This window comes from Vanessa cardui, chromosome 1 (assembly GCF_905220365.1).
Source record: "Vanessa cardui chromosome 1, ilVanCard2.1, whole genome shotgun sequence".
In the NCBI taxonomy this organism is placed as follows: Eukaryota; Metazoa; Arthropoda; class Insecta; order Lepidoptera; family Nymphalidae; genus Vanessa; species Vanessa cardui.
Window position 1 is genome coordinate 13,554,252 of NC_061123.1, and position 22,377 is coordinate 13,576,628.

General features: G+C 32.2%; 1 protein-coding gene across 1 annotated transcript in view; it reads right to left on the reverse strand.

The window, feature by feature from the left end:
* The window catches only part of LOC124531437 (lachesin-like), a 63,508-nt gene extending 46,186 nt beyond the window's left edge, over positions 1 to 17,322 (reverse strand). Inside the window, exon 1 of the mRNA XM_047106026.1 lies at positions 17,217 to 17,322. Within this exon, the coding sequence (XP_046961982.1) occupies positions 17,217 to 17,277 (61 nt within the window). The 5' untranslated portion in view covers positions 17,278 to 17,322. The remainder of the gene's footprint in view (positions 1 to 17,216) is intronic.
* Between the last annotated feature and the right edge of the window lie 5,055 nt (positions 17,323 to 22,377).

Genomic DNA, 22,377 nt, shown 5'->3' on the forward strand with positions numbered 1-22,377 from the left:
TTAAAATTGCATTTACGACTTTAATTAAATAAACAAAGTTTAATCTTAGTTTTTCTTTTAACAGGACAAAAATGTATATGAATAGTTGTATAACTTTTTCTCTATACACAAATCAATTCTAGTAGTAATTATTTGAAAATTATTTAACAATATAACGTTTAATTGGAGTTAGAAATATAAAATACTCATTTTATCATTTGAAAAACCTCTAACGAATAATCAGTATTCCGTACGTAAGATACTTCTTGCTTGCATACAAAATTAACACGTATTTCGTATTCAGACGTGGATTTGTCCAGAAATAGTTTTGATTATACACTTCCATAAAATTTTATCTAAAGTGAACGAGCTATTCATACTAACTAAAAAAGTATTTCTATATACCTATCACTTACACTCAAACAGAAACGGTATGCGCAATAACAGCACACATATATTTTAATAATAAACATCTTGATTGCACACACGAAAAAAAAAGTTTTTTGGTGTGTGCGATCAAGACGGACGAGCTAATAGGCCACCTGATGGTAAGTAGTCTCCACCCGTCCATAGGCTATGGCGCTATAAGAAATATTAACCATTCCTTATATCATCAATGTACCACTTGGGAACTAAGATGTTATGTCCCTTTTATCTGTAGTTACACTGACTCACTCGCCCTTCAAACCGGAACACAAGAATATGTGGTACTGCCATTTGGTGGTAGAATGTATGAGGAGAAAACTTAAGACTATTCTTTTTAATTTCAATAGTGTGTTAGTGTTTTCTCACTGGCGATATTAAATAATACGAATAATACTACAACAAACAGACAAAAACAGCCTGTAAATCTCCCCTTGAGGAGATGGCTTGGAACATATTCCACTGCCATTCCATGCAGGTTTCATTGATTTGACATTCACAGGTTTCATTCAGGATGAATTGTAAACACAAATTAAGCACATGAGTATGCAGCGGTGCTTGACCGGGTTTGAACCCGCAATCATTGGTTAAGATGGACGCGTTCTAACCACTGGGCCATGGCTCGCATACTAATATTGCGTGTTCTTATAAATCCACTTACCAGGAAATACTCATCGCTTATTCAATATTACTAAAACAATATTGCAAGGTTTGATCGTCGATTTTCACGGCAATAAAATTCTCTCATTAACCACAAAAGGGTAGGAGATGATGACATACATTTGAACCGTAATTGTTCTCAACTTGACAGACCTGATCGTAAATTTTATTTTCACTAAGATTAAACAAGGCATTCTGCGGTGAAGCGGTAATAAATGTAAATGGCTGCGGTTCCCCATTAAATTGAGACGGAGGACCCAGGAGCTGCGACGTCAAATTTTTACTCATTTGCTGCTCAAACTTACAAATTATAACGTAGCGTAAAATTTTCATGAAATTAGTTCTACCTTTTCCCGATCCTATTTTGCTATACATATTAATATAATAGCATATTCATTACTTATTATATCGACTAGCTGAGATGATGTAAAGTGATCACCGCTTATATAGGTACATTGGAATTGTAATACATCTTGACTCCTTCATAATGTGCACCATTAATTGGTAAACAAGATGTTATACTGGCTCACACATCCTATACACTAGATCAGAACTATGATAAGTATTATTGCTTGCCCTTGAACAAAGCCATACTACCAAGTAAAATGGGAACCATAGATACATATTTAATATTATTATACTCGTATAATAAAACCTCTCCTGAAGCGGGTTGCAACATGTCGTAAAAAAATTACGAACATTGTTGTCTTTATCTATTAGTACAGATTTATTGATAAATTAAATTAATTTAAATGTGACTTACTTATTTACATAAGGGATTAACGCGCCGCATTAATTAGTTAACTCGATAAAATTAATTTAAGTTAAATTAATAAAGTATGCATAAAATTTTATGTCTTTCGTTTCTACATCCGGATACGAAATAATGAAAATATTGCAACACTTTCGCTACAACCATTTGCAATCTCATCATCATCATCCTCCTGTCCTTATCCCAATTTTATTTGGGGTCGGCGCAGCATGTCTTCTTCCATACCATAACCATTTGCAATCTATTTAGAAAAAAAATAGCAAAACCATAGGAGTTACAGTACTTGAACATAATTTCAAATCTCAAGTAATATTACATAATTGTTATTTTAAGACTTATTTATTCAACTAATCATACAAGCTGACACCACTTGCCATGATTATTATATTCGTAATCAGTGCCATAATAGCGCTGAGAGGCTTTCTTCAACACTGACCACAAATGTAAATACGAATTAAATATTTCGTTCACTTGAAATTCTTTACAAATACGATATTTTTTTTTACTTCATTCAATTTAAATAACACAGTGTAAACATTTTTGTTTACTTATGTAAAATCACAATAACTTTAATTAATTGACAATTATAATGGAACTACGTTAATAACCAAAACGGTTTTCATTACTCTCCGAGGAATACGGGATTAAATGAAAATTTCACATCGGCTATGACAGAATCACTCATCCAACAGAATTGTTTGATTTTACGACTAATAGAAGAACATTAAGTTAGTGTAACAAGGCGTGCTATTTGTATTTTGATTAAATAATGCCTCGAATTAGGATCAAATCAAAGCTATGTAAATTTAAAATGAGGTTTTAAATAAACGCTTTGATCTTGAGCGAAGATTACCCGTTAAAAACTGGACAACCCTACTTACTCCATTGTTATAGTACTATTTGTGTATTATACGTATTAAATTTGTGTTATAAATACCTTTGTCTCTAATCAGAGATGAATAAAACATAATCAAAAATTCAGTATCAAAACACTAAATGCTCTATCCCTTTAAAGATAAGATTTGAAGAGCTTATTCTACTATTATATATTCTTATTGTATTATTCACACTTGTGGCTGATTTTCATTCAACATGTTCTGTTCATTCATTCACAGTCTATCAAGAGATAAATTTGAACCAAAAATAAAGGTGTAGTGGGGTTCAGATTGGAGATTATCAGTTAGAGTGTGTTGTATAAACTCTGCCTCATTCAACAACACATAACAAGAAAGGAATCTTTTACCCAGTATTTTTTTTTCCCACCTGTTGGGTTAAGGCCTCTCTCTCTCTCTTTGAAGATAAGGTTTGGAATATATTCAACCACGCAATTCCCATTAGGGTTAGCGGAATACACATGTGGCAGAATTTCTATGCAATTAGACACATGCAGGTTTCCTCACGATGTTTTCCTTCACCGCAGAGCACGAGATGAATTATAAAGATAAATTAAGCACATGAAACAGTGGTACTTGCCTGGGTTTGAACCCGCAATCATCGGTTAAGATGCACGCGGTCTAACAACTGGGCCATCTCGGCTCATAGTTGGTCAATTAAGGGCAATTAAATAAGAAGTGTTCCCAGCTGTAAATTCTTTGATGATATAAATAAGGAATTGGATTGTAAAAAATGTAAAAAGATCCACCGGGACGGTATCATTGAAACTTCTTTAAGTTAATTTTCTATTCATCCGTTACGCCGCGGCTTGAATGTCAAATTAAAACAAGGCAGGTATTTTAAGGAACGCTTGAATTGTCCCCGAGAGATGTATGTTCTTTCAGTTCTATAACATTTAACGCCGTGAAAATTTTTGTGTTTATTGGCAGCTGTCATGCGTAACTGTCGAAAAATTTAAGCTATTTATTCGACTTAATTAAATATAATTATATAAGTGCAATTCTACTTGAGTATCATCTCAATAACGTGCGTTTACGTGAATTTGACTAACGTTGCTTACCCTAAGGAAGATAAATAATGACACAACCTTCGATTTTGTTCAGCTCTCAAAACGTTCCATTTTCAAATTCTTTCATTATTTACATTTTATCGTCCTTATATTTGATAATATTAATATCTTAGATAACAAAAAAGCAACCTACATAGAAATAATAAACGTAATTACTTAATATTTAATACAATTTATTGGTCTTTGGAATCCATAGAATAAATAGAATAGATTTTTCAATTCGAGTGCTAAAAATCCTATTTGAAAGCTCTCAGTATATCGGAACACTTTTGTAGAAACCCTGATTTTGAACGAGAACAGTTTGAAAAAAAAAAGACAGAAATGCACCAAAGAACTACGTTTTTAGTTCCTGTATTGAATGACAAGTTTATCTCTAGCAAGCTGATTGTTTCAGCGATGCCTCTGGTTATCGTTTTACAAAGCAATACTAACAAGGAAAATATGCGGGCTGTATCTTTTCTTCTGACCGTTCTAATGTTTAAAGGTTTAACGAATTTAGTACTACGAGTGTTGCCGTATTTAATTCAATAATTATTAAAATCAAATTTGTAATAACAAAACCTAATTAGTAAGATCTTTTTCCTGCATTCGAATATAATCTGCGACAGAAAACATAAGTTGAATGAAATCGTGTAGAATTTAACTAATAGTAGGTACGTAATTTATGAAAATAGCTTTTTTTTCTTTACGTAGCTAAAAAAAACACTAATGAGTTTCTTGTCGGTTCCTTTGTAAAGAATTTAAAATGAAAATATACTTCATTTAAGAAGGCTCTTACGGGCACTTTTCAATCGTCGTTTACAAGACTAATTAAAATTTAAAGTGACCACCGTTTCGAAACATAGAAGAAAACAATAAGTTCGTTCCTAGAGAAAAAAATCTATGCTTACTTTTTTCCAAGAATTAAATTACATATATCTACTTATAATTATATATTACAAAACTATCGAATAATGAAATATTGATAAGCTTAACTTTTGAAAATTTGATCGACAGATTTGATATTCGGGAATAATTTTGGCAAATCAATTTAAAAAGATGCAACAGTAACACTTACAGGTGATACCAGTATGCAATCAAAGTTGCATTTAATTAATTTTATAAAATTCTCACATAAGACCTTAGGTGATAAAAATATAAATAAAAGCGGGTGAATAGAGATTTCAAGTAGAGTTCTTCGTCGCTTAATTAACTTTCCAGTACGTAATTTTACTATTAATGAAAGTTTTAAGAAAATGGTTTCATAATATTAAATTTATTTTTTCATTTTATATAAGGTATATATAAAAAAAATTGAATTAGAAACAATTATAATTACTTTATACATTAAACTTGGCTATTATTGGATTTCTATTAATACAGATTATTAGATTTTATGATAGAACTATTAATAACCTTAATAAGTTTAGACTTTCTACGAACTTCCATATTTTTTTATTTGAAAATTCACTAATATATGGTGCTTTACCAGTAAACTTTCTTTAATATGTTCATTATGCATGAGTATATTTTAGGGAATATGCTAAAATCTGGTGGAACGAGACTCAAAAATGAGCAAATATTTTGTTGATGTTTTATCGCATTCAATTAGAATTCTTTAATTCTAGTAATAGTTTAAGGTGCATAGTCCAAGTACTCAGGCTCCTTAAATATGGTATTTTATCGTGATGGAAAATACTAATTTTTGAACAGTTTATCCACCACTGGATTTAGACTTCCGATGTTTTATAATATTCTTGCACCGGCAGGTAAGTGACGAACTGTTGTCACAAATTTTGGATGTCAAACTGATAATGGAACTTGTATATGTATATTTCAGCTTTGTTGTTGTTGACTGACATGTTCCACAGCACACAAAATGTTTTCAGATTATAGTGCCATAAATTTTTATTCAATAAAGTAGAGTGTTTGTAAACATATTTTATTTCTTTACTGTTAGAGTTTCATCTGGATGGTTGCTTTAGTTTCATCAACAGTTAATATTGAAAAATATTTATCCTGAAAAATAAAATCATTTGAAGCATTTAATATAAATATCACTGATACATCACTTAAAATAGTAACTATTATTTAATTCAATTTATCCAAACATGCCAGGCATGTATCGAACAATAATTTGTATTTTAAATCATGACAGCAGTTGTCAAATTCACATGGGCGAGCGAGTTCGCGCGTCATCGATTTCTGGTAATTGGATGTAACTTTTCACAGGCGCACCATTTTCGACAGCTTTGGTAGCTGTCCATACGTCCTGTGCGTGAACCAATACGAATATTCCACACGTCACTTATTCATGGCACATTCGATGAATACGGTGTTAACTCACGAACGCATCAATCGACCGGTATTCACTTTTAGCGAGTATCGTCCTCTTTTATTAACGTTCGTTCAATCTATATATGCTAAAATTAAGTCTAGTTTTCCTAGATTTAAAGGCTTTTAGTTTGTACTTGAAAACCGCTACATACCAGTTGTTAGGGTATGCCGGCGGTTACGTGCGAGTGAACTAGTAATCACAGTCATGTACAAGGTATAGCTTAGGTGCTATGGCTGAATAATCAAAGCAAGTGACATTCCCAATTTATCAACGTGTAGGTCCGTCTGAAATCGTATACCACACACTCATTATTCTACCGCAAAATGGTAAAAAAGTCCAAATGAAGATTGAGGGAACTAATTTACTATATGGTTTAAAGTATTTCTCATCAGGTGCAAAGGAAATTTTTTCCAAAGTTTTCGTTTATGATTTGATAAGTTTCCAAAACTGGACATTAATTTGAGTAAAATTTATTAATCAAAAGTGTACAATATATTAAATAAGATGCATATTTTGTAAGTTTTATAAGATTACAAATATTAAATAGTCAATAGAATGTCAGACAGGATTTTTTCTTTCTTAGAGCACATTTTTCTGTAGTCGTGTTATAGTTTATAAATTAATTTTTTTTTTCCGAGTATAATTTTTTTATTCATTTTGTTGTTTCATATTGTTGTTCTTTCATAATTTTGTATATTATACTGCCTTTCATTTACTTAAATTACATGATATACTTGTTTGAAATATAAGGAAGTATGCATTATTATTCATCTCGTGCTCGACAGTGTAGGAAATCTTTGTAAAGAAGTCTGCACGTAGTAGTTGAGAATATGGCACGTGTATTCATCTACTCGCAGTGGATCACCATGGTGGAGTAAGCTGCAAAACCTTATCCTCAAAGGGGCAGCCTTTGTCCAACAACGGGACATGTTGAAAAAATATGGTTTAAATTTCTTTTACAAATATAATTGAGCATAAAATCTCAAGGTCAAACGTTGAGTGCAATGTTACTATTAGTTAGATGTAACGTTGCTTAATCACTTTAGTGAAATGCTTTGAGTCATACGCGGTCTTTCTTTTTGCACTTGACCGATTTCATTTCAAAAGTACGTCTGTTATGTCTCGTCGTCTTTGTAGCCTTTATTAATTTATGACTTTTTTGTCTTTCATTTTTAGGACAGCCCGCTTCTCTAAGCCACTGGCTCCTCAAGCAAAATTCAGCTCGTTTTTCTTGGACGTTATTTAGGAAACCGTCTGAAATTTTAAATTAATTATCTGATACACACGCTAAAGCTTGAAAATTATACTTTTGGGAAATGTAATTTAAAGTTGCGTTTTCTTTAAAAAAAAAATCATTATAAAAATAATTTTATCTAAATGAATATATTTTTATTATTAAATTTGTAGTTTAAATTTATATGTTTATTTTTCAGCCAAAAAATGGCTGTCCACCCAATTTCCCATAACAGTGGTATTGTAGTTATACAAAAATTCATAACATAGATATATGATATAGAAAAAGATATATAAATATACCATCGATACACTTTTCAAATCGTTGAATAAGAACGTTTCGAAAGGTTAGAGGATTACGGGAATAAGTATTTTCTTAATATAAGAGTAAATAACAGTTTTTTGTCATTTGGCAGTTATCACCTGCTTCCAGCCGGTATGTAAGACTTAGTCGAGCTCCGGGCGCGTTATTTCATAAAGTAAATATTTATGAGAGGAAGGAGTTTCTTCTCGCGTCCTCCAGTAAGCCGCCTGATCCGAAAAGACATAAACCTCAAGGGATCCAGTTGTAAGTTCACAAAGGCAGCATTCTGTACTTTTTGTAGCAAATTCTTATATACAATAGTATTCTTTTACCTTTTACTAACATTGTATTGTGATCGCTTTTATTTTGTTAGTTATGTCTTTTTACAACTTTTTGATACAAATAGCATAATCTTGTGTTATCCTAAATATTTTTACCTATAAAGGAATCTTTTGAGCGACTTACGTTACTATAAATTCGTCTGTATTATTATTTGTTTAGCTGGTATTTGCACGCGGAGTTTGGAGGAGCAAAAGAAGATATTTCGATTGATGAAAAAGAGTATCTACTGAGTAACTATCTGGTTTTCTGAGTGAAATAGTACGAATCGGTAGCGACTGTGAAGTCAACAGTTACAATTAATTTTATAAAATGACTGTTTAAAATCTTAGTAAGAGCCTACTGGAATAACAGTTTGCATATATTCCGTTAAGTTAGATGCACTACTCTGCTTTTTATTTATACCTATAATAAAATTGGAGTGTCTGTTTGTAATATTAAAACAGGCCTTTTTTACTCAATGCGTATGTATTTATACACGGTAAATATACCAAAATAACATTTATTACAATTTTTGTCGGTTTGTCTGTTTGTTTGTTTGTTCTGGCTAATATCTGAAACGGCTGGACCTATTTTGACGGGACTGTCACTGGCAGATAACTGATATAATAGGGAGTAACTTAGGCTACAATAATATTTCTTTTTTGCTAAATTCAAACGCGACAGTGTCGCGGGCACAGCTAATATTCAAATAAATTCAATAAATGAATACAATTTCTAAATGTTACTCAACGTTCTTTATTTGAATTCATTTAATTAATATGTTAGTTTTTCACGTATTGCTAGTCAGATTAAAAGTACTATTAATTAGAATAATATAACACTCGGGTCTAAAAATAAAATAACACTATTTCAAGCTAGTAATAAAAATTGATTAACATGCTTATAATATTGATAGATAAATTTGGTTTGAATGCTTTTTTTTTGTAATTCCACGTAAATGTATTAATTCAGTTGATATGAAACTTTCATAGTATTAAATTTTAGAAATTCATCCTGATTTCAAGCGGGCTGTTAATATGTTGCATGTTTTATGAGACAAAGCTTTGCTAGTTGACGCTGTTGAAGAGATTTTTTTTGTATCCCAAAACTGTATATGAAAGACTTATCGATTGTTTACCTTTTTATGTAGACAAACACTACAATATTAAAATATATGTTAAACAAATTAGGTATTACATAGTAAAGGTGACTAAATAGCTTGAATGCTATTTATAACTCATTGGCTTCAAATTTCTGGAGTCAAAATCTTTGTGCCATATTAAGATGAGAAAGGGAGTTAGTACATTGAAAATATAAACAAAAAACTTTTAAATCTGGGTAATGTATTACAAATTTGATTTATATAATCACTTATTTTCGAATTTAGGTATTCAATCCGTCCAGGAATCACAGATATATCTCGAAATGCATTTTCAATATCAGATTTGAAATAATTTACTGACTGCGAACTGACTGAATTTGTTAGTTACATACAAAAGTCAGTTCAAATAAAGTCTGTAAAAATAGAACAAAATCATTTCGTATATCCACAATATTTATATTTCATATTCAAATGTGTGGATCTTGATATTTTTTATCCACTCGGCTCACTGTGAAATACGAAGCCTACGAGGAAAATATATTTTTCAAGGGTTAATGTTATTCTTAAAATAATTCACTTATTCATCAGACCTTTTAATATATATTTATCTTTTCTTAAATATAACTGCTTCATCGGTGATTTGAAATAACAAACCGGCCCTTAAAGTAAGCTCGAGTAACCTATAAAATTAATTTACGAACCAAGTAACTGGGAATTTTTAATGCAACGAATGAGGGACCGCTGAATGATGAGCCAAAGTAAAAAGAAAAGTGAACAGGGCTCCGCAAGGTTTATGCAAATTTAACGCGAAAATTTTTTAACTTACCGAGACTAATATTATTATTTGCAAACAACAGCGGCTGCGCGCTAAAGATATTTCGGGATGAAACATCCAAGTTTATTATAGACGAGCAATAAATGCTTAAATGTTTAACTTTAAGTGAAAACTTTTTGGTTGTCTAACTTCTTTCTGCGAGGAACGTTAAATATTCGATTTTACCTAATATTAAAGTATTATTAGACTTAGTTATGTCAAGGCAAGTGCGAGGCTGTCTCTGGGGAGGCAAATGCTGTCTTTGAAACCGCAGTTTAATTAAAACAAAATATACCCTCTCTTATGTAACTATAGATAGTTACATAAGAGAAAATTAATACACTCGCTGTTGCTACTGACTTTGTCTGTTATTAATAAGTAATTGTTTTATTGATATACAGTGTAAGAACAGCAAGAACATGAAATTCTCGATTTTCATCAAATAGTCTTAACGCTAGGTAAAATACTTTAACTTTTTTTTAAAGCTTTTTGATTTATTATGTAGTTGGATTGGCAGGCATATGAGACTATTGACCTGTCCATTGGGACATTGGGCGCTGTCGGAATTATTAACCATTCCCTACATCGCCAATACGCCACCCCTGGGGACAAAATGTTACGTCTCTAGAGGCTTTAGTTACACTGACTCACTTACCCATCAAACCGGAACACAACAACAGGTAAGTACTACTATGTATACTTCTACTACCCAAGCGGTTAGTCAAGTCCATTATAATTATATTATTTGGTACATTTTCCAAAACACTCTTTGTCTTCTGGTATAAGTTGTTTTTATTTGGATTTAGTATTTTTCTAGTTAGGCATTACAAAAGTAATGTATCCTCATTTATTATATATGTAACATTAGCCCCTTTATTTAGGAAACTACATTCATAGCAAAACAATAGTAATATTGTATTTTCATACAGGATGTTACACTTAAATTCTGTGTAATTAAATGTGTTATCACGTTTGGTATAACTATTATAAGCTTGATTATATATTGTTTTACTTATATAATAATAAATATAAATATTGGACAATATCACTGTAAGTAGGTAAAGCACTTGTGTTATGGAAAATAAGAAGTAACGACATTACCACAAACACCCACACCCAAGACAACATTGAAAACTAATGAAATTTTCTACATCGACTCGGCCTTGAATCGAACCCGGGACCTCGGAGTGGCGTACCCATAAAAACCGGTGTACACACTTCTCGACTACGGAGATCGTCATGTTAGAATTTTTGGTCCGTGTTTGTAGTGTTTGGGATTTGAGTGATTTTTGAGTTTTTATCAATTTAATCACGTTTAAAATCAGCGAAAATCTGTATCCCAGTTATTAAGTACCGATTTTCGTTTGATCTGCTTAGTTAGACAGAGTACCACATTCGATAAAAAAATAATAATCGAGAAAGTTTTTAGTACCAGAGTACTTTAAGTATTAATCACTGGTTGATGTATTTAAATATTGATTCTCGGTATACCAATGTTAATTATAAGTAAAACGATTTACTTCCTCGTAGCTTCATTTTATAGGGTTTTTCTGAGACGACTTAAGACAACTGTCTTGTCTGTTCCTCTTTAAATAATCTTTATTCAAAACCAGTGATAGGTTCAAATTCCACTGACTTATAAGTCAAACGCTTCAAAGAGCTCACTTTGATTAATTTGATTTTAGTTACGTCTAAGTTTTCATGTTCATTTAATTTGTATGAATGAATGAGTAAGCTAATAAATTAAATTGTGAATTTTATCTCGAACTTAATTTGAGAATTAGTTTGAAAATTATCTGTTATTATTATGATTTTGTTATATTTATGTCTAGTTACTTAACGTAAATAAAGATAAAGAAGTTCTTGGTAGGTTTTGCGCAAGTCTGTCTGAGTAGGTACTCTCACTAATTTCATATTTTGCTACCAATAACAATATTTAGTATTGTTATATTTTGGATAGATAAGTAAAACTCATAACCTAAAGAGTTTTTATGTTTTATTTTCTAAGGTTCGTGGTACGTTGATAACTTAACTAAAGACAATTAGCTTGCCTACCTATTTAAAAATAACATTTATTACATATTTGTCGGTCTATCTGTTTGTCCAGCTGGACTGATTTTGACAGGACTTTCACCTTTATTTAAGAATAATAATAAAGTCACGATTCAGTATCCAATTACTGTCCCGTACGTAGTCATCGCACTAGTCACCACTCGACACACCACCAACGACATAATATTACATAAGCTGCCTTATACTACATTAATAAGTTATAGTAAAATTTGCGAACTGAACTCGGTTGACCCAGAAGTCAGAACGAATGCATCTTAACCGATGATTGCGAAGTCCAAACAAGCGCCACTGAATTTCCATTATTTAATATGTGTTACTGATTTCGCGCACGGCGGCAAAGGAAACATCTTGAGGAATACATGCGTGTAAAAAAATTAAAGTCTGCCATTAGTTTTTCATCAACTCGTTTTACCAACGGTATCAATGTAAATTGATCTTTAACGTTTAAAGAATGAGATCGGAAGTGAGTTCTTTTCAGAACAGCACCGCAGTTATTTATTACACTTCATCTGATATCCATAGCTAATACACATTATGGAATTAAGTGTATACTACGATGTAATCCATACTACTACAAATTTGGTAGAAATTCACTTTACCGACGTTAACTTTACGAGCATTTATTGGGTTTTTAGGAAAATAGGCCTTTTTTGGTCCCTTATACGATTACACGATCTACCGAAGTTGCAAGCAATAAATAATTTTATATGTACCTGTATGTGGGAAATTTTGTGATCTAATTATTTGGTACACATCATTTATATTTTTACTCCAAAAGAGGCGCATAAAAATACCTAATTTATTTTAATATAATGTATTAAAAAACCCTAAATTAATTTCCATCAATAACTTTCCAAACATTCCTGTACAAGCCTGTCTGGGTAGGTACCATCCACTCATCAATTATTCTACCGCTAATCAACAGTACTTAGTATTGTTGTGTTCCGGTTTGAAGGGTGAGTGAGCCAGTCTAACTACAGGCACAAGGGACATAATATCTTAGTTCCAAGGTTAGTGGCGCATCAACGATTTAAGGATTAGTTAATATTCATACTCATTGTCTATGGGTAATGGTGACCACTTACCATCAGGTGGCCCATATGCATGTCTGCCAACCTATACCTACTATAAAAAAATTTTTATCTAACCTTATCTTTTTATCTAACCTTATTTTTTTATCTAACCTTATTTTTATCTAATTTTTTTATCTCATTCTAAACTATTCGATGTTTTACATATCATGTACTCAATTTCCACTATTACGGAAATACACTCAAGAAAATATAGCAAAAGTTATTATATTCGTTTTGTCGAGTGAAACTTTGATATCAAAAAATTCCAACGGATACAAATACATAAAAATAGATGTTCGTGGAATGGAATTCTACTGATAGCCTTCTTACCCATCAACCAATAATTGATATTGGACGCATGGGACTATTTCGATTCTCTACACATTTATTATTTACCTTTCACCAAATTTGTTGCCATAATTATTTCTTCATTTCTTTTTATACATTTATGTTACAAAGCTAAGAAATTTGTAATCACTAAAATAAAAAATATAAAGTACGGTTAGAAAAAAAAAATTTAGTGCAATTTTTGTACAGTCAGCAAACATAAGCCGAGTGATATCGAAAATGATCTCATTTCAAATTTCCCGTTTGCGAATAATAGTTGTAAAATGTATTCATAGCACCTACAATTGCAAGCGACAAATCATCGCAGTAACCTGAGCATAATATTAACACAACATAATTATACATGTTTGCTTCAATTACAGAGCTCCAGTGCAATCAGTGTCATTGTTGTACAACAATTGTTGTACTAATTTCACATAATTTTGCATTTAGTTTTGTAAATGTGGGATAAGCGAACCCGGACGGATGATGAAGGCTTTTGCGAAGCATTTTCTTTGTTAGTGTAGCGTTGTCGATATTGAAATTTAAGCTATATAAAATATATATACTTAAACTATTTTATGAAAAAAAATATGCTTAGTATCAAGTGAAGCTACCACCGGTTCGGAAAGTAGATTCTACCGAGAGGTACCGACAAGATACTCAGTATTTATTCTTTTTCACAGTCATGTTAGTTAAATAAAATTATATATGTATGCATGGACATACTCGTATCTCTATTGTATTTTATATATACAAAATAAGCAATTAAAGAACGCTCTTACTATAAGAGTATTTTAAGTACCCTTTTTTATCTTCTTCAATTGTTATCTTAATATCAACAAGTCGTTTCTTTTAAATGAAAGAGACGTTTTTAAGTTTCGTTTGTGAAGGTTGTAGGGCTTTGTGTAGTAGAGGTACTATGTAAACAAAAAGAATGCAAATGTCACGTTGAAATGTCAAAAAGTGAATTGCGACATCAAAAACGACTATCGAGAAAGTACCGTTCAGCATACATGTGATGTGACTTCATAGCATTCTGGGTTCGGTACCAGTGGTAAGGTTGGTACCACCAATTCATCATTACTGTAACGGCAAATAAATACCTTCTATTTTTAAATTCATGTCATCTGTAATCCGAGGAAACTTCAATTAAATACGTAAATATACCATTCGAAAATATGTACGAAGGTATTTCGATACTGTATTTAAAAAAAATACAAATTTTGAATATGGACTTATTTAGTAATATATCCTCGTAGTTATGTTTTAAGCGAGCTAATTTAAAGTTAAACTTAAATTCGCGAACTCAAATTCATAGTCATGCTGGAATTTCAAGCTAAAACAAGGACACTGCTTCTACTAATTATACGGTCCGCGTTACAAACGAAATGATTGGTAGACCTTACCTACCCCTTAATTATTGCTTGTATTAGTCAATAATTAATTGCTAATGAGAAACAACTTGATCGATGACTGTTTATCAGATACAATAACCTAAATCTGTACTGTGTTCAGCAATATTTTATAAGCAATTGTATACAGTCATCATCATGTACAGCTCATAAATTTCCCACTGCTGGGCTACTCTCCCTTTGAGGAGGTTAGAAGCATACTCCACCACAATGCTCCAATGCCGCTTGAGATGAATTATAAATTCAAATTAAGCACATTAATATTCAGTGGTACTTGCCTGGGTTTGAACCCACAATCATCGTATAAGATGTACGCGTTCTAACAACTGAGCCTGCTCGCTTTTATATGGCTTAAAGTTTATACTTTAATCCTCATGTTACAAAAGTAGCGTTTCACGGTTTTAGTTTAATTATTTAACATACCTAAAATACGTTAATCTTTGCTGAAACTACGGTTATTTGTCAGACAAGCAAGACTGAGTTTTCAGGTAATTAGTTTGTGTTTATAATAATTCATCTCATGCCTGGAGATGAAAGAAACTTGTATGTATCAAATGAATCATATACATCACTGCTCCAATATTGCATGTTTTTGTACACACACATACACATGCAGTATTGGAGCAGCATGTTGGAATGAATTCCGATTCTTAGCCTCAAAAAGGAGAGTCCTGTGTAGCGCTTTTATACATGTCATAGTACAGTCTTCTTTAATATATTACTTGGCCGATGGGACACCTGGTGGTAAATGGTCCAATGATTGTAGTGACCATTCCTTATATTACCAATGCCCTGTGTCTCTTTTGCCTGCATTAAAATTGCTTTTGCTTATCGAGTTACTGAGTAATGGAAATCCTACTGTAGATCTATCAAAAAACAATACGAGAATACTTTAAAAAATATGTTTTTTAGAAATTAAGTAGGTTTTTCCTTTTGTTAAAATTTTTCATTATTGATATGAGTTTCGAGTTTTTCTCACAGAATACTACAGGCATCTGGGCTTTGCGTGGCAATGATAGTTTCACATTAAGGATATATGTAATGTTTAAAAGATTAACATATAAAGTATGTTATAGTTAATTTTATCGTAAAAAAAGCATTTCTTCTTTGCTTCAAATGTATAAACCCGATTTGAAATGAAGCAAAAAATTTTGAAAAGAAGTTGTTTTGTTTATTTATATATAACCTTTTTGCTCCTTAAATATATTATTTTCCAGGATTATTTTTTATTCACATCGACCTTGAAACCTTATATGATATCTTGGGGAAGCTTCAGATTATTTTTGCAAAATATAACGACATTTTTATGTAATCGATATGTGCAATGCATATATGTGTCCGCCATAATTAAATCATGCACAAATCATGGACAAGAAATCGTAATGTACCCCTAATAATAAGTATAAGGCTAAGGCTAGTGTGTATTATTTTTACGCTATTATTCCACTCAACCGTTACTTTGAGGTAACGTAGCCAATAACCAGTATGATCTTTGTCCATAACAAGAGGGATATTCGTGCAATGTATAACAAAGGACCTCAAGTTTGTCTAGGAAATAAATTTGTAGGAATAAAAGTATAGACTGTTGCTTCTCAAGATATTTGTAATGTTTGTTCGTAATATTAACAGATCTTAGAAATTGTGCTGGTCATACTCGTATAGACAACCAGCGTAAACTTTACTTTATTTTACCCGTATTACTGGATTCTGTGAAGTCATGGTCAGTAATTGTTTCGTAGAATGTAATGTATCATTATTTGAAGTAAAATAGCCCCAATTTAGTTGATAACATACTGTGGGCACAAGAGGACCACCAAGCTGTTTAAAATAGAGAATGTTATTGTATTTGACGACCCCCGTGGTCGAGCGGTGCGTACACCGGTTTTCATGGGTACGCCACTCTGAGGTCCCGGGTTCGATTCCCGGCCGAGTCGATGTAGATTACCATTAGTTTTCTATGTTGTCTTGGGTCTGGGTGTTTGTGGTACCGTCGTTACTTCTGATTTTCCATATCACAAGTGCTTCAGCTACTTACATTGGGATCAGAGTGATGTATGTGATGTTGTCTCATATTTATAAATTATAATAAATTATAATATTAATCACTGTTTTCACTGTAAATAATTGTTCGAAGAATAACAATAATAATCTCGTTGAATTTCTTAAGTCAGTTCATTCCAGAATTGCTTTAATTTATTATCTAAATTAGTTATGATTTTTGTACCAAGAAATAAACCAGTATAATGCTTCTTTATTTATTTATAAAATAGCGATAATTTCATAATTAAAAATATAGTAGCCTAGGGATCTGAAAATGTATCCACGGAGATCTCCAACCGTAGCTACGATACAAGTGGAATAATAAAAGAGATAGATATATTATTAACAATATTAATGTATAGTTAAAAGTGAGGTAGATATTTATTTGACAGTTCCGTACCGTGTTTGCCGCTCGTGGCCGCCGCAAGCGCGGTGCTAAGCACAAACAGGTGCACAAGCATGCTCCTGCGTACGGCGCCGGGCGCGCATCGAGCCAAGAGCTTTATTCACACACGGTCCTGAAACAACATACAATCATTTTAGATATATTACAGCAACAACGACAACAACAAAATCAAAATCAAAATAAACTTTATTCAAGTACGCTTTTACAAGCACTTTTGAATCGTCATTTTACAATTAAGTGAAGCTACCACCGGTTCGGAGGTAGATTCTACTGAGAAGTACCGGCAAGAAAACCAGTAGTTAGTCTTTTTCAACATTTAAAAAATACAAAGTCATACTTTTTATCATCTATAAAATCTTGTAACAGCCTGTAAATTATCCCACAGCTGGGCTAAAGCCTCCTCTCCCTTTGAGGAGATTGTGGATTGTGGTATACATATGGCATACACGTGAAATGGATGGAAATTAGACATATACAGGTTTCCTCGCGAAGTTTTCCTTCACCGCCGAGCTTGAGACGCACTTATAAACACAAATTAAGCACATGAGTATTCAGTTGTGCTTGCATGGATTTGAACCCGCAATCATCGGTTAAGATGCACGTGTTCTAAGCACTGGTTCATCTCGTCACTTAATATATATTATAGTATTGAAAAAATATGATTCAAAATGAAGAGGCTATTCAGATAAAGTGTATTTTTGATTTATGAAAAAGATACAGTCATATGCGTGTTTTGATTTAACGTGATGTATTCCATTTTATATATCTCAATTTATCCGAATTTTAACCGGAATCAGTCAACTCGTTACCACGAACGGATATCATAAAAATGTATTCGATATATGAATAAAACAAAAATAAAAATAAATATAAAATGATTTTATTAATACGCACACTGCACATACTGTAAAGAGACTACTTTAAAATCAAGCGCACTGGAAATTAGTATTAATCTAGTACTTAGCACCTAGATAATAAGGACCGTTTTATGCTGAAATGTTTCAAATGACATAGGCACTCACAAAAGTTATTAAATTTAATAGTGGAAAACGAAGAGACGGTGACAATGTATGCCTAGCTATCGTGATATCTACGTATGAAAATAATTTCATGTAGGTCCACGATTAGCCAGATTAAAACTTATCCATAATTGTAAATCATTAAAAATTATTTATTATACATTTTTAAACGACAAAATATATCCATAATTTTTTTTAAATCGAGTTGTGAATGAGGCGGGACAATTTAAATGAATTATTATTATTAATTTTCACCTTTTAGAAAATACAGACGGTTGATAATTAGAACAACTAATGAAGTGATATGAAAACGTATGTTCAGTTTTATCAATTTCACCCAGGCAATGGTTTTTTAAATTACCTTTTGTAAGAAGTTCTGTGGGTTGGAACAGTTCTTTATAACATGGTTAGCTATTTTAATATTATTTTATTTTTATAATAGATTATTTAGTAATATAGTCTTGTAGTAATTTTCATTTTATTTACTAGTCTCGGATCGTTGAATCACCCACATAAACTGTTCAAGTATTAGGTATTATTCTGGGATAAAAAAATTCCTACATCCTATTTCAGACTGTATCTGTATCCATGGAAAATTTCATTCAGATCCGTTCAGCCATTCTGGAACGATTGTAACAAACTTCCATCCATGGAAACTTTCACGATTGTAATATTTGTAATGTTATGGAAGTAATATTAATTGTAATTAATTAAAAATATTATACATTGGTATCATTAAATCCTTCTAGGATTAGTAAATTTTCTTGCTATACCAATATGTTAGATTTTAAATGACTAAATACTGGTAAGGTTGAAATTTATTAAAATAAACGATTACAAAAAGTATTGGGATTTCCTTTGATAACATAGAAGCTTGCAGTCTGGAAATTTATTAAAGATAACAAAAATTATTGGAATTTCCATCGAAAACATAGAAGCTTGGAGTCCGCAAATTTTAAGTCTGTAAACTCTCGTTCCTCGGAAAGCACGCTAATCCGATGGTGAATCTGAGCTCTCGTGATAATAAGACTTTAATAGCTAGCTAGAATGAAGAGCAAGACGTCAAAATAGACACCTACGTGGGAATACGTACGTAGGTATCACCTACTCATTAGATATTCAACCGGCAAACCGCAATACTAAGAATTGTAGCCTTTCTGTTTGAAGGGTGCGTAAACTATAAGCATAAGAACATGACTTAAAATCAAGGTTAGGTAATCAAAGCAAATAAAAGTAATCTATAAGGGTCCCTCTACTGAGACAAGGACTCTTCTTGAAATAAAACTAGTTTTAACGGATTTAAGTCGCGTATATTAATTATTTTTATCATCCCTACGTTTCGAGCACTTTACAGCGTTCGTGGTCACGGGTAGACTACCCGTCGTAAATAATTAATATACGCGACTTAAATCCGTTAAAACTAGTTTTATTTCAATGTGTAATAATCGCGAAAATCTAAGACAACATTAAGGTCTCTTCTCCTTGTTGAGGGGTAAGTTTGAAATTTATAATGTTTAATGCATTAGGTGCAACAGGCGATTGCGAGATAGCTAAGTGAGAACATTCCAGCAGTCTCTCCGGTCCGTGTGGAGGACGAACGTTTAGTGGTTTCTGTGGGAATCACAGATAGCCTCTGAGTTTCTTTTGCCGATTCTTCTCAGGTCAGTCTTGTTCTTTATCCGAACCGTTGGTACTGCTTAATTTGACAATCTATGAGTAAGCGTAACGTATTGTGTTGAATAAAGGAATTTGAGTTTGAGTTTTATGGTCAAGATCCAAGTATAGAAAAATAGGTGCACGTAGCAATCTTTTATTAATTTTTGCGGAAATCCTCAGACAATACAAGTTGATCAAAGCGTAAGTCCTAATATCTTTATATTTGACTGTTTACAAGATGGAAATTCAAATGTCGTAAAATAATAGCATACTTTTTGCAATATTTTCAAACCTACCAAAGTTTTTAAGTTCGTTATAACACCAGATACTTAATACCAAAATGCTTCTATTATAATTATATATATCTTATGTTGAAGTTGCAATATTTGCGGAGATACAAGCGTAGGATAAAGATAGTGCGGATTACGTATTAGCGGGAAATGGCTAATTATTTTGTTCAAGACAATGTTCCTCGATTCAAACTCAACTCAAACTCAAATTACTTTATTCAATATAGAAGTATTACACTTTTTTTATTGATGGTCAATTGAAACAGTACCACCGGTACCAGAAAAGAAAATACCCTGAAGAAGAAATGGCGAAAGAAACTCAGCGGGGTTTTTTGTGTCTCATATATTATATAAATTTTGAACATTTTGAACGCTTTCTGGGATCCTGTTGTAAAACCGTATACATTGTCACACAAAGAAGTTACTGACTCTATGCAGTCGAGAAACAGGAGTAACAAGATTGTGTTTGCTCCCTGCACCAATGCTCTGAGTATCACATTTTCTCATCAAATCATTAATATTTTTTCGTACATACATAACTAGTAAGCTTATGACCGCGTTTGATACACAATAATTTAAGACTATTTTATTTATTTTTTATATTTCATGGTGTAGATAAAATTTAAGAAGACTTAAGTTCAGACACGATGCAAATTAATGTATATATCTCATTACTCAATAATAATATTTGCTTATAATTTTCAGAGGAAGTGTCATTCAATCGACTCCCTAATCCGTCCTCGTTCACCTCTCAGCGAGTCAATTTCCGTAAAATCCCTTCTTAGTGGTTATTCACGAAGCATAAGGATACCTGTCAGATATTGAGTTGGCTTGTTTTGTTGATCTGGTGATAAGTGAGTCGGATTATATTAAATTATTTATATCACCTAATGATTATCATCTTCATCTATTAATGTTGATAATTTGGAAAATTATTCGTAACTTTTTTTTGTAAAAGTAGGTAAAGTGTAATTTGATAAAGTAAATTTGATGATGGATGATCACAACTGTTCATAGAAATTGGCAACGTATATCAAATATCTCTTATAATATCATCAACTAGCGACCCGCCCCGGATTCACACAGGTGCAATGCTGATACTGAATATACTAAAGATTTTTTCTTTTTCTTTACTTAATTATGTACAAAAACTTTGCTCTTGAATTATTCTATCTAGTAAAAAAAAAAAACGCATCAAAATCCGTTGCGTAATTTTAAAGATCTAAGCATACATAGGGACACATAGTAGTAAGCGACTTTGTTTTATACTATGTAATGATAATTAAGCGCCACCGACCTTGAAAACTAAGACCTCAAAACCAGAACACGGCACATAGCAATACTTGTGATATTTGGTAGAATGTATGTAACAGTAATAGCGAGTGGTGTCTATCCAGATAGAGTTAATAAATTTTTGTGTCATCAATTATCATTATAACGAAAACAAACGACGAACGTATTAAAATGACGCGAATTCCAAATTCAAAAGCAGTGTTACATAAATAGTAATATTACCCGACGCGGTGCAGTCCACTACGTTTATACGATGGATGAGTAAACGTCGTGAGCAAACAGGCTCACATTTCTCACATGATTGCGAGCAGAACCTTCGTCCCTATTTACATTCTCGTCGTATTCAGTCGCCAGCTATGCAACTGTTAACTCGGACACGAATGTTGCCGCAAACTATCCATTTACACTTTCTACGAATGCGGTTCTGCATTTGTTAGCGCTATTTTGGATTTGTTACCACTTTCAGAATCAGGACGCTTACTGAAGTTTTGTTTTTAGGTTTTGTTTAGCATTACTTTTGTGAGTGTGGTTTTATGCACTAGTTTTTGTTCGTGGCTTCGTACGTCCGTGTTCGTTAGCAACTTATAAAGCGAAACCAATGTGTTCGAAACAAGTTTTGACTTCAATACCAATTAGCGTAATTAGAAATACAAGTGTATTTTTTAATGAAAATACAACTAATTTTTTTCTAGTGTATTTTGTAAAAGTGGCTAAATTCGATGGGTTACGCAATAAATGTTGTTAATTTTGACTTTGTCGTTCTCGGCTTGATGCGCTCCGACAGTTCATCAAATTCCCATAACGTCAATATCAGTGTTCAGCGATGACAATCGACTAGTTGCGGAGGCACATTAGCATTTTATGTTAAAAATATCAGTACCAGAATTCTTTTTCTGA